Below are 15,590 nucleotides of genomic sequence, written 5' to 3' on the forward strand. Positions count from 1 at the left end.
ACTTGTTCAATTTTTATATAAATTTATGTATCTTACTTGTGCTCACTCAACGTTAGAAGTCGTCGTTGTCCGCTAAAATCAAATTACGGTCATTTTTATGTATTATGCCTATGAAATACTTAGGACGCCTATTTCATTCTTGGCCTGAAGTTTTGAATTTGAATTCGAGATATAAAATGGATTGGGCTCCAATACAAGTTCCGAACATCAGCTAAAAAAACAATACTACTCCCTTTGTTTCAAATAATTGAATTGTTGAGAGTTGAGACATTTTTCATATTTTAAAATTAACTTAATTGTACAACTTTCAAGACTATTTTTAAAATATTTTTCAATGTTTACTCTTCATTTAGATTTTCGATGGGATGAATTCAAGAAACTTTAATTGCTTTGAATTATTCTAAAAATTAATTTGATAATAATTAATAAGGGAAAAAATGAAAAGTAAAGTCTAATTTATATCCTAATCTTCTTTTCGTAAAAATTATGAAACACCTCAACAAGCATGAAAAGTATTATGAAAATTCAATGTTTCATGAAATTTTCTATAAGTTTTTTAAATTTATAATCTTAAATACGTCACAAATACTCATTGCTAAAGTGTAAGTAGGAAGCATAAATGAAATTAAATTTGAATTCAGAAAGCAATTACTCTTTTAAAATCAGACCAAGACCAAAATTGAAATAAGGGTGAAAGAGAAAGTCTTTGTGAGCTACTGTTTACACTTGTCATTAATGTGTTTGTTGAATGTTGTACCAAATGGGAAAATGAAATGAGGAAAATGGCAACTGTTTAATTATTGCAGTAATTAATTGCAAGAGAAGCAGTACACGGATGGGGCAGATTATGGAGGTATCTAAAATTCTCAACTACCTTTCCTTGCCACATTTAATATCTCAATATTTCTGCACTTGTATGTATTCCAATATAACACTTCAATCACATATTTATTTTACACCTTCTTTAAGGATCTTTTTCTTTACACAAGACTAGTTAGTATTATTAATTTTGGTGTATGTTTATGGTGGATTGTACAATATAACTGACTTTAGAAGCAGGACTTGGGTACTAGGTGAAGGAGGATTATTGGTATGTTGCAAAATTTTCATTCAAGATTGATTCTTGAAAAGGTACTGGGTGTTGCTTTTTTGGTTTGCAAGTATAGAAAGAGATTGTGTTACCGTTGTGGACATTGGGTGTTTGTTATTAGTTGAGATATAGGTGTTAACATGTCTTTCAAGAGTATGATTCATGACATAAAAGGATGAGTATAAGAGAATTTCTCGAGATGGATCTCACTCTAGATTCGAAATTCAAATTATAATTATAAGTTGGAGATCATCTTCTCAACACATTTTGTTACACATGGAATGCTAACTCAGTATGACAATTTATAGATGGATAGATAAAAGTAAAATCTCACTAGGATAAGTGAGAAATTTATGAAGGTTGTATAATAATGTGACTTGAGGAAAATCAACCTGGTATCACTTTTACTATCAGCAATCGTTCAAGTAAATGTCAACCCCTAATATACTTAAATTTGGAACAAGAATTGAAAGCTTGTTTGTAATCGAAACGCGATTCTCCAAAAGTTGATAGATAAAAAGTCTGCCATAAAAGAAATTGCACAATTTATGGCTAACATACCATTAATATCCTAGGATGATTCACAACCAAATAAACATTTTTGCTTCCCTAGCCTAGTCTAAGAGGTTCATTCTGCTTAAAAATTTGTAAATGCAGCATATTACAAAAGAATTGCAAAAATAAAATAAAATTAATGAATCCACCTTCTATAGAAAGTTTTGAACAAAATTCCATATCAAACATCTCCTGATTGTTAGTTGCTTTCACTATGTTAGTGGACATCCAATAAAATTGGAAGTATACTTGCTTTCACAATGTCAATGCTTTCTGAAGTTGTAAAAGCCACACTGCTATGTGCATTACGCAAACCCGGCCTTCCAACAAGATCTTCTGTATCCAAAAATTGATCCAAGATAATAATGATCTCTTTTGCAACAACATAGACTCAAGAACCGCTTCAGATGAAACCCTTCCAATGATTAAGAATGACTCAAGAGAAGGCCCTTGAATCTGTTTGATGAAGAATGAAAGAAATATCAGTTGATCATTGCTCAAGTCGCGTTACAAATAATTCACAAGATGCTTCATGTGACATACAGGACCACCAACAAGAACAGGAATGGAACAAATACTTTCACCTATTAGTAACTCAAAAACCAGCTATTTTGGATACTTCAATGTTTCGCAACTGTTATGACTGAAATAAAATCTTTTGGGAAGACAAGGCAGGGAATTGCTTAGAGGTCGGGATCTTCCACCTCTTACTCCTCACCAAGGAACAAAGTGAAAACATGCCATATTGGGCTCAGGATTTTGGGGAATGGAATTGATCATATCATAAATAAGAAATAAAGAAAAAAATAAACCTTTTGTATAACAGCAGGAAGTTTTTCCTCTATTTGCTGACTCAGGACGGTGGACACTGGACAGTTAACTAAATGTCAAAAAAATAAGGGTCCACAAGCATCAAATATCTTATTTGAATAAGTTGGTGGACAAATCCAAGAAAAGAGGGTTCTCAGAGTTTGTAAGATTTTCATGCTAGTATAACCATATGAATTGTAGCAAAAATAAACTCATACCAATGACCCATTAACTGCTCGTAAGCAGTCGTTCGTCTTGAGCATTAGAAGAATAACCCGGGGCAATCTCCTCAGAAGTTCAGTGATTTGTGGAAAATATTGAGAAGCATACATCTGCATGACAACATAAATAGTTGACAAAAGCAAATGAAATTAGAAGTAATCCAAACCTTCATTGAGAGCAAACTTACTAGGAAAAGTTAAATATAAAAGAATTAGTTATTTACAAGGTAAAATAAAGACTTCTCTGTCACAAATCATTTTCTCTTCTTTTTATGTTTCAACATAGACCCAACACATGAGGAGCACAGCCAAAAGAAATTACATGATACTTTATAATGTTACCCCACAAAACACAGCTAAAGCTAAATGATCAGCCTGCTCATGACAGATCTCTCTGAAACACATTATACTTCCCAGAACTTCTGAAAATACTCCATGTAGACTATCCAGAAAAAGTAAAAGGAATTATAGAAAATAATTGCTAGATAATGAAGCTACGGAGAAATAAGCACTCTCCCTGAATCTAGGACAAGATGCTTAGCAGATTCATAATATTAACTTAGCTCCACACTATCATAGAATAAGTCACCTGCAATTCTGAACGGTCACCGTCTGTGCCTTTGACAACAAGATGATCAACTGAAGAATCTATCACTTTATTCCAAGGCCTCATTGTGAGAATCCCAGCAAACAATGCGTAAAGATCGTCTCCAGCACCCAGTTTTACACAGTTTTCCTTTATCCCATCTGCATCAGAATATACCAAAGCCTGCAGTACATACCGGATTTTAATGTTAATAGAACGAGTAAACCAATAGCTGAATGTACAACTTAGCAAGGATTTGAAAATCACCTTCCACAGTGCAGCATAGTTTATTCTGGTATTGTAATCAAGTTCTTTGTATAAACCATGGTCCAAAAGTATCAACTGAGGTTTTCTCCTTCCTATGCAAGTGGATAAATATTAGAGAAAGAAATTACAGAATGTCATCTTCATTGCTCAAGAAAACATTCAAATATTTTGGCAACTGGTAGATGTGTTCATCTCAGGACTAACTAGAAAAGTGGAAAGACGATTAGAACACAACAGGAGAGTAGATTCTGAAGAACCACCTTGCCCATTACTGAAGCAAAAGAAGACTTTTGGATCCCAAGTTGGAAATGCTCCTAACCCGAACACTTTCAGGGCAGGTGTCAAGAAAATAGATGGCATACATGCATGAAAATACACAATCTTTTATGTAAGATTTAAGTGTTTTACTAAACTACTGAAAGGACAAAAAGGATGCAACCACATACAAGAGATTTTAAAATCAACAACCAAGAAGGTTAAAGAGTTCCTATTCAGGTGCACCTACATCATTTATTCAAGTTCAAGTTGGAACAAGAATTATGCTCCATAAACAAACTAAAAACATCAGGATCAAGACCCTCTTTTCGCTGTTCTTTTTCTTCCTTTTAACTTACCTCCAAGTTATTCAAAAGGCTTTTGAACAAACACAACCATTTTTTGGGGCTTGACCAACCTACTTTGGTATTAGGATTGCTCAGGTTTTGGGCATCCGCTCAACAACTGACTTTGGGTATGGTTATTTATTTCCAGAAATTTGATCCACCCACCCCCAAATGAAAAAAAAAAAAAAGAAACTCTTGTTTTCCATGTAGCTCCCTACATTTATTAAGTGCTCTTTTGCTAATTAGTCCTACTGATTGTCCAGACTTTATGGCCAGGCAGTCCCTTTCCCCTTCCCTCCCCTTCTATTCATTTCATATGGTCAACAAAAAGATTCTCTTCTGCTTTTTGCCTAAGTTGGTTGCACATGAAAATGTTCAGATGATATTTCTCATGAATTTTAACCAACACCTCCAGTAATAATTTTTCAGAAGTTTTATGACACAAACCTAAATACAAACATTTTTCAAATCCAAATCGTTTTTATACTAAATCCAAACACACAATTGTTTCTGGAAACCAAATCCAAGATTAATTCTTCTAAACAAATCCCACAACCAAATCCAAATGGAACCATATTTAGCTTCTCATTCTAACTATATCTTGACCTATAAGAATTGTATTTTCATTAGGTGAAATATCTGCAATAAGCAGTGGTGACCGGTGGGTGGAGATAGGCCCCCCCTACAGTACACCCATCCATGCCACCTTATTTCCATCCTTCAAGATGGCTCACGTGCATCAAATTGACATAGTTTCAACTCCCTAACCTATATGCAGGCAGACACAGAAAACAGAAAATTATTTACCTGAGGTATGGTTGGTGGTGTAACTGATATAAACCAACAACTGCGAGCAATTTGCCTCATGATACATATAAGATATTTCAAGTTTCAACATGGGATAATTGAATTACAGATTTTCCACTAAAGCAAAAAGAAAAGTCAACTTTCAGCAATATCGAAATTTAACTTGAAATTCCTTGAATAGACAGCAAGTTTTACCATCCAACTCCATCAAGAAACAAAAAATATTAACACGATAGAGATGAAAGAATTACCAAATATGCTCCTACGACCAGAAGGCAAAGGGCGGACTAGCAGGTTTGCAGCATGTGGATCACAATGCACAAAACCATGTTTGAACATCATTTGCGCAAAAGTCTCACTAACCTACATAAGTGGTATAATGATCATTTAATTGTCACTACAATTGATAAGTATAAAACTATATCACAGAAACTAACACCTATTGATTCACATTTTTTGAAAGAATGTCATGACATGGACATCTATGCAAAAACAACAGAAATCAAATGGAATGTTCAATGTTGAGTAATGATTGACCAGCATGGTCCTCGACTCAAGTCATGAAATACCCCAGTAAGGCTACAATGTGAAATAGCATGATAGCCTAAATGAGTGACAAAGTCAATACACAGGTACCTGTTGAAGCTAAACTCACTCATTCTCTAACTCACCTATTTGAACATTGGAATAGATAAGCAGTGGTGGAGCCAGGATTTCACAAGGGGGTTTCAGAATTTGAAGAAGTAAACACACTCTAGGATCAACATCTACTATATAGATACACAAACATAATTTTAACCTTCTATATACAGTGTTATTTTTTCCCGATGAACCCCCTTCCCCCACTTGGTTCCGCCCCTGCTGATAAGGTGGGCTATAACCTTGGGACATTAAGCATTAAAAAAAACATGACCAATATCCATATTGCATATACCAAAAATAAAAGCTATAAACCTCCTTAACCAAGGATACTATGAAAGCTTGTCATTATCACAGAATCTAAGTTGCTCGGACTCGGGTGCGGTTGTACGATACGGGTGTAAATCTAGAGGTCGGATTTTTCATGGTCTAAATTTCAAGATTACGCGACATGGATCTATGTATGAATACGGGTGCGGGTATTAGCCTAAAAATGATTAAAATATCTAAGAATAGAGGTATAAATCCTAAATTAGGAGATATTATATGGAGAATTCGAGGAGAATCCGGGAAGGAGATTAAAGGGAAAGGAGTGATATAGGAATTTCTATATAAAAGGTATTCCATTTTCTTCAATTTCACCTTTGCTTTTGCATTGATAACCGAAATCATTCAAATATTATCCAGGTTTCCCCATCAATTATGGTAAAAGTACCCAAAATCTGTTGACTAAATCGTACACGGATCCCACACCCACACCCATGTCGTATCAACACAGATTCGGCACCAAAAGTGAAGAGTCCGAGCAACTTAGCACATGATGTCTTAATGTTGAAGTAAACAACTTACCAACTTTACAACATCACTTGGCTGAATTCCAAGCCTTTGAATGCTCTTCAAGTCATTTACTTGTGCAGCCTCCATATATTCCATGGTTAACAGCTTTGAAGTGCTTAAATTCCAATACACCTTTGGTGCATAAACGTAGTCTGCAATATGAGGAGACAGCTTCCGAAAGTTATCCATACATTTTATGCTGTTTTTGGCCTCAACCAAGAAATCTAGTTCCTGATAGACATCATATAACTTATCAAATTTTGTCATGTCAATAGTGAAAATAAAATGTATGACAAGCATAAATATCACAATAAAAGAAAATAATGCCCCCAAATACAGAAATTAATGAACAGCAGTACCTTGAAAGTGGAAACAAATCTTGAACATTTCTTAATAATGTATAAAGAAGATTATTGACTATAAGTATAAGAAAATTAAAAGAGCAAGCTTAAGAGAAATTAGTGGCAGAAAACAAGATGGTTTCTGCCACTTGTAGATATAATCTGCAATCACCAAACAGACTAAAGAAGTGTCCTATGTTCATATACCATCACAACATATTCTACATGTTGCAAGCTTTCCTTGCATCTATGAATGGTAAACTATTCCATGATTACATGCTAAATTAACTTTTGTGCAAGCAGGTGGTAGAAAGAAAAGTACAGCATCGGCTTGGTCTATGAAAGTTCAAGACCTCTTAAGATGAGAATGAAATCTCATATATTTATAACATTAAAACATGAAAATGGATGTTCTCTGACAACTTTCAGGGAATAAGTGAAATACAATTTCGATTAATTTAATCTGTAATCTCTTAAAGAAACACAGTGATATTTAAAAAACCATATTTGCAGACAAAATTGACTCGCATTCTCCGCTTACAAAATTTTAATCGTTATTAACTACTAATATGTTTTGCATAAGATTGTCATGCATCTGGTAATTTCAAGGATTATGCCTACTTTCAGAATGTTAAAACTCTAAGCATTTCAACTGATAGTTAAAGTTTTTAGGACATATATTAGAGAAGTACATTGAATAAGTTTACAGAAGCTTATTTTGCAAAAAGCTCTAACAAACTGTTTTGTATAATTTATTTGTGATTTGAGAGAGTTATCTTTTGCTTATGAAAAATAAGTAGTTATGCTTTGACAATTTCCTCGAAAATCTTTTTAAAAGACTCTCGCGGACAAAAAAATCACAAATCTTCAAGGAAGCTATAGATATCAAAACACATCCGCTGCATCCACAAACTTTTTTCCAAAAAAAAGTTTTCAAAACTCTATTCAAGTGTCTCTAATTTACTTTAAGGGGGACCTACCAAAGAAAATTTTCTTTTCAATGTGGAGAAATTTTAAACACTGAAACAAGAACCAGCTAGGAGAATACTTCCTCCGTATGTACAGGAGAAGGGAAATCCCGTGTACAATCTGTACAAAAATATAAAAGTCTCCCACAAATATATGACTTTGAAAAGGAACAATCATATGTATATAGGTATTAATGACCGCACCAAAATGTTCAAGAAACAAAAAAATTCCAGCACATGGGGACAAGGGTTCTCAATGCTTTCTCAAGATGCAAGTTTAGACGACATCGAGATCAAAGGAGCTAGAAGACACAAGAAAAGTTGGAAACTTAATAAAAAGTCTGTCGTAGAAACATGGAGTGCTCACAGAATTGAGCACCCATCATGGATAAGTGAAATGGAGAGCAGTCAAAAATTGATACTAGGACAATATGACTGAGTTTCAGTAGCTACCTTAGGTATACTTTCACGAACTTCAGCAATCAACCACCTGCATTCTTCAAAAGGTTGGATCAGAAACCAAAGCTAGACCAGAGTAAATTAAATAGGAACTAGACATTGCATCATGAGTATTCCTGAACCCATTTAGAATTAAAGGTTTAGTTTTTACTTTGAAGCACAAATCTGATAAATGCAATATACTATATTTCTATATACAATTAAAGGAAAAATGTCACAGTATTGTATATCTACAGAAGATGGTAGATATTGGTTTACACAATACACACATGCACACACACACAAATGACTCAAATTCAGATTGGTATTGGAACATTGGCTCGTTGCATATCCTCGATGTGATCATGTGAATTGAGAAACTAGAGTGGAAAAACAGAAAAGTAATATGCAACTGACAATTTGGTGGACCTAGACTTGGAAGCTAACATATATAGCCTGTAGCCCGTGGAAGACAATTGTAACAACCCATACCCTAGATAAACCAAAATTCAGATTTTCCAGAAGTGCAGGTGCCATCTACGGATCGTAGTGAAGACCACGGTCCGTCGATCTTGGTCCACAGAAAACTCAAAGATCCCAAACGACAACCAGGACATACGGATCGTAGGTAGGACCACGGTCCGTGGACCAAGTCCGTCGATCATGGTCCATAAACCCATTCTCTGAACCAAACGACGAAGGAACAAGACGGACCGTAGGTGGGACCACGGTCCGTTGATCATGGTCCATAAACCCACTCTCTGAACCAAACGACGAAGGAACAGGACGAACAGTAGATAGGACAACGCTCCATGGACCAGGTCCGTCGAATCTTGGTCCAAGACGACGGCCAGGACCTACGGACCGTATTTAGGACCACGGTCCGTGGACCAGGTCCGTCGATCACTCCGACGCAGTTAATTTAGGGGTCTTTTCCTATTTCGTTTAACCCCTAAGCTACATCGTTTAGACCCTAAATTATGAGGTTTAATTCAGTTTAAGCCTAGAAACATAATTAAAACTTACCTAAGTCAAATCATTAATTAAAACTTAGAAAATTAGAAGCAAGAAAGGAGAAAAAGGTCAAGAACCCTAATTCAAGAACGCATCAAGGTTCCATCGGTTGCAGCCCTGAAATTAAAAGATTTCTCCGTGGATTTCATCACCAGGTTTGTGGTATTTCACTAGTGGGTTCCTTTCACTCATTGGGTCCCTAGTTTTCAATCAAATTTTTGATTCCCCTAAGGTTTCTAGAACTTCAACAGAATATCATGAATAAGTTAGTTATATGTTCCAAATCAGATTACCATGTTATTACTCAGGCTATCGCATGAATTTCAGAACCTAGCTATCTATTTCTTTAATTGTTGAACTACACATGCTAGGTCAGATATTTCGGTACTTCAGTTATACATGACTCAGTTATTAATGTATTATTATTAGATTAATTGTTGCATGTTCAGTTTTGAGCTATCCAGTATTACATAAATTCAATCACAATATGTTAATCACTTAATTCATTGGGAGTAGCATAATACTGAGTTGGACTAGGGTTTAGCGTACCCAAATACTCCCAGAACTACTAGCCAAGTAGATTGTAAGTCCCCTCTGTGGGCATCAGTTTAGTGATCACGTCAACATGCCTATACCTCTGGCAGGGCATATTGGGTCCTCTCGATGGGGCGTATACATTGAACTACACATTTAGCTCATGTGGTTTTATTATCAGTTATTAGTAACTCCCACAGTTCAGTCAGGCTCTATTGCATTGACCATATTTACAGTCCAGTTAGTATTCAGTCTCAGCATGTCATAAATTTGGTCATTACATCCAGTTAGCTCAAAATTCAGTATGTAACGTTCAGAATATTATAGTTGCTTTTGTGCTTGTTCAGTTATGTTTTATTTCAGCTTTATTCTATCCTACATGCTCAGTACCTTCCGAGTACTAACGCATACGTGCACTACATCTTCTCGTGATGTAGGTTCAGGTTTTCAGCATCCAGGTCACGCTTAGATCGATTCTTGATCTCCAGTTCAGCAGAATCAGTGGTGAATCCTCATTCTCCGAGGACAAGATTCATGAGTTCATTTCAGTCTTGTAGTTTCACTTTTTCTAGACTTAGTTGGGGCTTGTCCCATCATTTCTAGTCAGTTAGAGACTTATTTCAGACATAGCTAGTTTCAGCTTAGTATTAAGTTAATATTTTCTTTATATTAAACTCATCAGCTTTTCAAATATCTCAGTTATAGTATACGGGTATTCCCCATATTTTTCATTTTAATTATGGTTTAACTTCCGTATCAGTTTATTATCTTTAGTATGTTCATGATCATGCAAGCAGGGTTAGCTTGGGATCACTTATGGTCCTAGGTCCCGTGTCCGCGTCTCATGGGTAGCTCGAGGCGCGACAACAATGACATGCACATTAAGAAGGGAAAAATTTATTTGTCCATTTGTAACCTTTTTTTTTATCTTCTTAAGTTGAAATTTGGTTCTAAAAGTTAAATATATGTTAAAATTAAGCGGGTCAAATTGGGTAGGTCACGACTCAACTCGATTTTAAGCCCAAAGTAAACTTGGATCGGTCATGACTCAACCCGAATTCTATTTCAACCCATTTTAATATCTCCAATTTCAACCCAACCCCCCCATTTGACAATTGACACCCCTAGTAAAAAGTAAAAGTATTCATAGGAAAAAATACGTAATGATAAACTTAGATAATAGGAAGATGAACATAAAGTGAGTCTTACTAGGATTATGGTACCTAAATAAAGACAATATTGAATCTATGTTTGAATTTTCAAGAAAATGACATGATATAAAAAAGTAATACGAACTAAAGATAAGTTGAAATGGAGGAGCTGAAAGGCATAATATATTTGGTGAATTTAGCTCCTTAAGACGAATGAAGACGAAAAGAGATATAATGGGACTGTGGTGCCTATATGTAGACAATTCATGGCATGATATGACAATGTAACAAGTGAAATAAGAGCGACAGCAGTAATGTGATATGGAAATGCAATGCGATATACAGACACCTAACTAAGTGAAAGGCAGGTCAACAAATCAGTATTAAGGCCAAAAATGTTGTTTTGAGGTGCGAATGTTAGGCCTATAAGGCCGTAACGTATTAACAAGATAAACGTCACATAAATGCACAGGTTAGGATGAATGTACAACTAGATTGCATCTTATAGAGGGTGGAACTAGCATGCATCAAAGATTAAATGAGAGAAGACATCTGAAAACCATATACTACGTAGTTGAAGGCGTTAGAAGGGACACAGTGAATCTAAAATCACAAAGAAAACATCTTCTAACAGACCTTAAGCCTCTCAAAATGATGCGGACTTAGCAAACCATACAACATAACAGAACAAAGGATCCGTATTGCAAATAAAGAGTGGCTAGTTGTTGTTGTTACAGTTACATTAGGTCAAGTATTTCTCAAGAGACTTTATTCTAAAGAGAGACCTGCATGTCCATATAGAGAAAAGTTTGAGACGAAAACACTACCCTTTTTTAAAAATATTGGTGAGATGGACCTAATAAAGTAGAATACATATGAAAGGATTCAGATGACAGACCACAACTAATTTGGGATTGAGTAGTAGATTGCTATCGAGTGATTGATGTACATGATGCTAAGTTCATAATACTCTCTTGGGGAAAAGTAATTATAGGGAACATTATCCACCGAGTTTTGAACCATCCCTCACTGTTTCTAGAATTTCAAGTTACAAAAGAAATACTCTCTCTGGAAAAACTTTTTAGAAGTTTATCGAACTTGGTGAAAAGGAGAATATTTCTAACCTGTAATCAAAGGAAGGAAAAAATCGATGCAATGTGTTCACTATCAACTCCACAGTTGCATAATCTGCTGCAGCAGTATCTGTCATATGTGTGTGCTGAACCTGCAATTAGCAAAATAAGAGTGCTATAAGTTTTGGAAAATTCTCCACTACCAATTTATAACAATATCAACATTTAGGACCTTGACAGCAACTTTTTGCCCATCACGCGTTCGAGCAACGTGGACTTGAGCAAGAGAAGCACTTGCTATTGGTATCGGATCAAATTCATCAAAGATCTGTAGACAAAAGTTCTAATTCAGTTGATCGCGCAACAATGCAACTAAGTCCAAGGATATATAAGCCATATATTCATCAAATTGACTTTATGTTAAACCAAATCATTGCTTTTGAGGAGAATCCAATAAATTAAGACATACTTCATCAGGTGCACCTCCAAGCTCTTTCTTCACAACTTCATGCACTTGATCATAAGAAGAATGAGGACATCTATTTAACATTGATTCCCTCATAATACGTACATACTCTTCAGGTACTAAGTACTCCTGAGAAAAAACAAAGGTCAAGTTGGATAAGCCCAAAGTATTGGGCAGTTACTTGTAGAAGCGAGAGTCTCCTTGTGCCTTGAACAAATATAAATATGACACAATTATCTATACAATAACCTAAGGAGAGAAGTTGCAAACCAGCTGTCCTAAATGTTGACCAAGCTTAATATAAATTCCACCATTTCTGAAACAAAGTTCTTCTAGCCTGCGTGCACCCCTCATGTGAACTTCATGTTTGGCTTTTGCTCTCTCTGCACTACCTTCTGGCAGTCCCCAGAGTGAATATTCATAATCTAACAACAAGTATGGATCATCTCTTAGTATATTAAAAAGCACTTCTCGTTTTAAAAAATCCTATATTATCACATAAAGGGGCAGTATTAGGAACACAAAAACTTCCCTAACATTACTCAGTAATGGCACAACACAGAAATAAGAACAACACCTCTGTTCTGTACTGCTTTTAATAAGTAGAATAAGTTTTAAGCGAGCATTGTGATTTTGGCCTTATTAGCTTGATTCAATAGGTGAGCATTTTGAATTGAATAGATAGATACCCTCAGCTTAAAGTAAAGCATTTCCAAGCAGTTTGAAAAGGAATGCAAAAATGATGGCATTAACAACAACAAAATAGTGTGAAATGCAGAGCAGTACAACAACATACAACAAAAAAACAGTAATGACAACAAATTAATGTGATAACCAAAGAACAAAAAGCACAAGTGATAACTGAAATTTAAGAACAAGAAACTATGAAATGCTAATACAACAGGTAAAAAATAAGGTCCAAGTACGACTATCAAGCATATCCTGCAGAAAACGAGAGAATCTTCAACTACCAACTAACCCTCTACCCAAATCTGTGACCTCCAAACTCTCCTGAGGTCATGTCCTCAACAAGCTCATTTATATAATCACCATTCGTTTTGATTCAGTTTGACAGAATTTCTGACCTTCAATATGCAAGACTCAATAAATTATTGTCCATGACTAGGCCAATGTTGCAAGGGACAAAGCACTTTAGCCCCACAAAAATAATCAGCTCAACAAGATCATACCAAAATTGGATAAAAGTGAAACTAAGAGTCCCATGTTCTTAAACATTACATCAACTGATCAAGCACCATTCATAAACTAACAGGGGTTCGAATTTTCAAAAGACCACATGTCTAAACTAAGTTACAATTATAGAGAGAAAAATATAAAGATCCAGAATCGATTAATATAAATAAAGTTGTACTTTTCTAGCCATGGCTACAAGCAGGGGAAAAACATTAAAAAGGATAGATTCTCAGGTTAGCATACCGAAGGCAATGGTGGCAGCAGTGACGGAATCGCGATAGAGACGGAGAGGGACATTTGTGCAAAGCTTAAGGGCCATGGCTGGGTCGTCGGAGCTGGCAATTGTGGCCGCCGCTGCTCCACCACCAAGGGTGGTGGTGGCCACTAACAGCTTGGTTGTGGCGCGCCACATAGACCTGCCAGCCATTATTTTTCCGACCCCTCCTGGAGGATTTGGATTTTGACGAACAAGGTAGAGAAATGGAGAAGGTAAATGCTACTACCCCTTCTCCTATATTCTATTACCAACGTAGCCCACCTACTTTTACGCATTTTTGTCCTCAGCCTAACTTCCCGTTCACCCTTTAGATTAAAAAAAAAATTGATTTTATTTGAATTTGATTTGACTTTAAAATTTTAACTATTTGATTTAGTTTTATTTTTGAAATGATTAAATCGAACTGATAAATTATATACATATGTTTGTTGTTATACATATATAATATATTATTAGTATAAATAATTTAAATATAAGTTTTCATCAGAATTTATTTATGAGAGCAAAAATTTTTAAGACAAAAATATTTATGTTAGTGATTTTATTTATATAAGTGTCTATGAAAATTTTCATTGAGATTAGAATGTCACTGTCTCTTTGTTCTAGGCTGAAATGATGAATCTTGAAGTTTTATTCTTGATAAATTTAGTGATAAAAAGTTTGACAATGTCAATCGTTTTAATTATATTCCATTTTGAATGAATTATTGTTTTTTTCTCTCTTTTGAATGAAACATTTTTTTATTTGTATATGATTAATAAGTGAATAACCAAATTAATTAATAAATAAATAAAAGTAATTTTGTTTGGCAAGATATGTGTGCTTTTAATTTTTCTTTCATAAATTTTCTTCTTAATTCGAGTATACTTCCTCTTTTCACTATTAATTGTCATACATTTCATTTTTAGAGTCAAATTTTAAAAATTTTGACTATCATTTTACGATATATTTTTTCATCATATTGATATGCAAAAAATTGCAATGTATAGCACTTTTCATATAGCTTTTAAATATCTAAATTTTTTTGTTTAAAATATTGAATCAATGTAATCTAGTTTAACTTTAGAAACTAGTCAAATTAACTTTCGAAAAGCGCAACATGACAAATAAAATAGATAGATGAAATAGCTAGTAACGTATTTCTTGAACAGAGATGATTTATGCCTCTTTGTAATATGTTTTATCAAAAAATGATGGGCATCACTTTGACATATCAAGTTGATCTTGAGGAAGAACATCTCTTGATGACTTGATGATATTTGATGACTTAGATATTTTTATCAATACTCAAGAGTAAATAGGACATTGAATACACCTTTGTAAAATATTGTACATTGATTTACTATTTACATAAAATGTTGTTCTTTTTAATTATATATTTAAACGACAACTGTTTTCAGTAAATAAGCTAATAATTTTGACTAGCATAATATATATATATATATATATATATATATATATATATATATATATATATATATATATATATATATATATATATATATATATATATATATATAAAGGAGGACCATGGCAATGTGTTGTGACACTTCTTTCTGGTCTCCCTTTACATTTAGTTTTTTTCTTCTTTTTTTTGTTTTTTTTAAAAATAAATTAATTAATATATTATAAAAAATTACTTTAATTTATTACAAATAATATTTTATTAATGGAGGATCATTTATAACAAAAACTCTTCATATTTAAAAACATATTAACG

The 15,590-nt window shown here is 34.3% G+C and overlaps 1 protein-coding gene across 1 annotated transcript; it reads right to left on the reverse strand.

Annotated features, from left to right (window-relative positions):
- Positions 1-1,585: 1,585 nt before the first annotated feature.
- Positions 1,586-14,172, reverse strand: LOC101254496 (putative ABC1 protein At2g40090). The gene is made up of 12 exons (XM_004240896.5): positions 13,837-14,172; positions 12,670-12,824; positions 12,403-12,528; positions 12,166-12,261; positions 11,985-12,085; positions 8,177-8,213; positions 6,427-6,645; positions 5,190-5,301; positions 3,530-3,621; positions 3,266-3,445; positions 2,674-2,787; positions 1,586-2,101 (listed from the first exon to the last, which is right to left on the reverse strand). Exons 1-12 carry the CDS (start codon positions 14,018-14,020, stop codon positions 1,901-1,903), a joined length of 1,617 nt encoding a protein of 538 aa, XP_004240944.1. The 5' UTR covers positions 14,021-14,172; the 3' UTR covers positions 1,586-1,900.
- Positions 14,173-15,590: the final 1,418 nt, after the last annotated feature.

The sequence above is a fragment of the Solanum lycopersicum genome, chromosome 6 (assembly GCF_036512215.1).
Source record: "Solanum lycopersicum chromosome 6, SLM_r2.1".
Classification (NCBI taxonomy): Eukaryota; Viridiplantae; Streptophyta; class Magnoliopsida; order Solanales; family Solanaceae; genus Solanum; species Solanum lycopersicum.

Coding starts and splice junctions, on each gene's coding strand:
- LOC101254496 (XM_004240896.5), bottom strand. CDS start 14,020: ATGGCTGGCAGGTCTATGTGGCGCGCCACAACCAAGCTGTTAGTGGCC. Junction 3,622..5,189: donor TGGTCGTAGGAGCATATTTG/GTAATTCTTTCA, acceptor CCACTTGCATAG/GAAGGAGAAAACCTCAGTTG. Junction 3,446..3,529: donor ACTATGCTGCACTGTGGAAG/GTGATTTTCAAA, acceptor TATGTACTGCAG/GCTTTGGTATATTCTGATGC.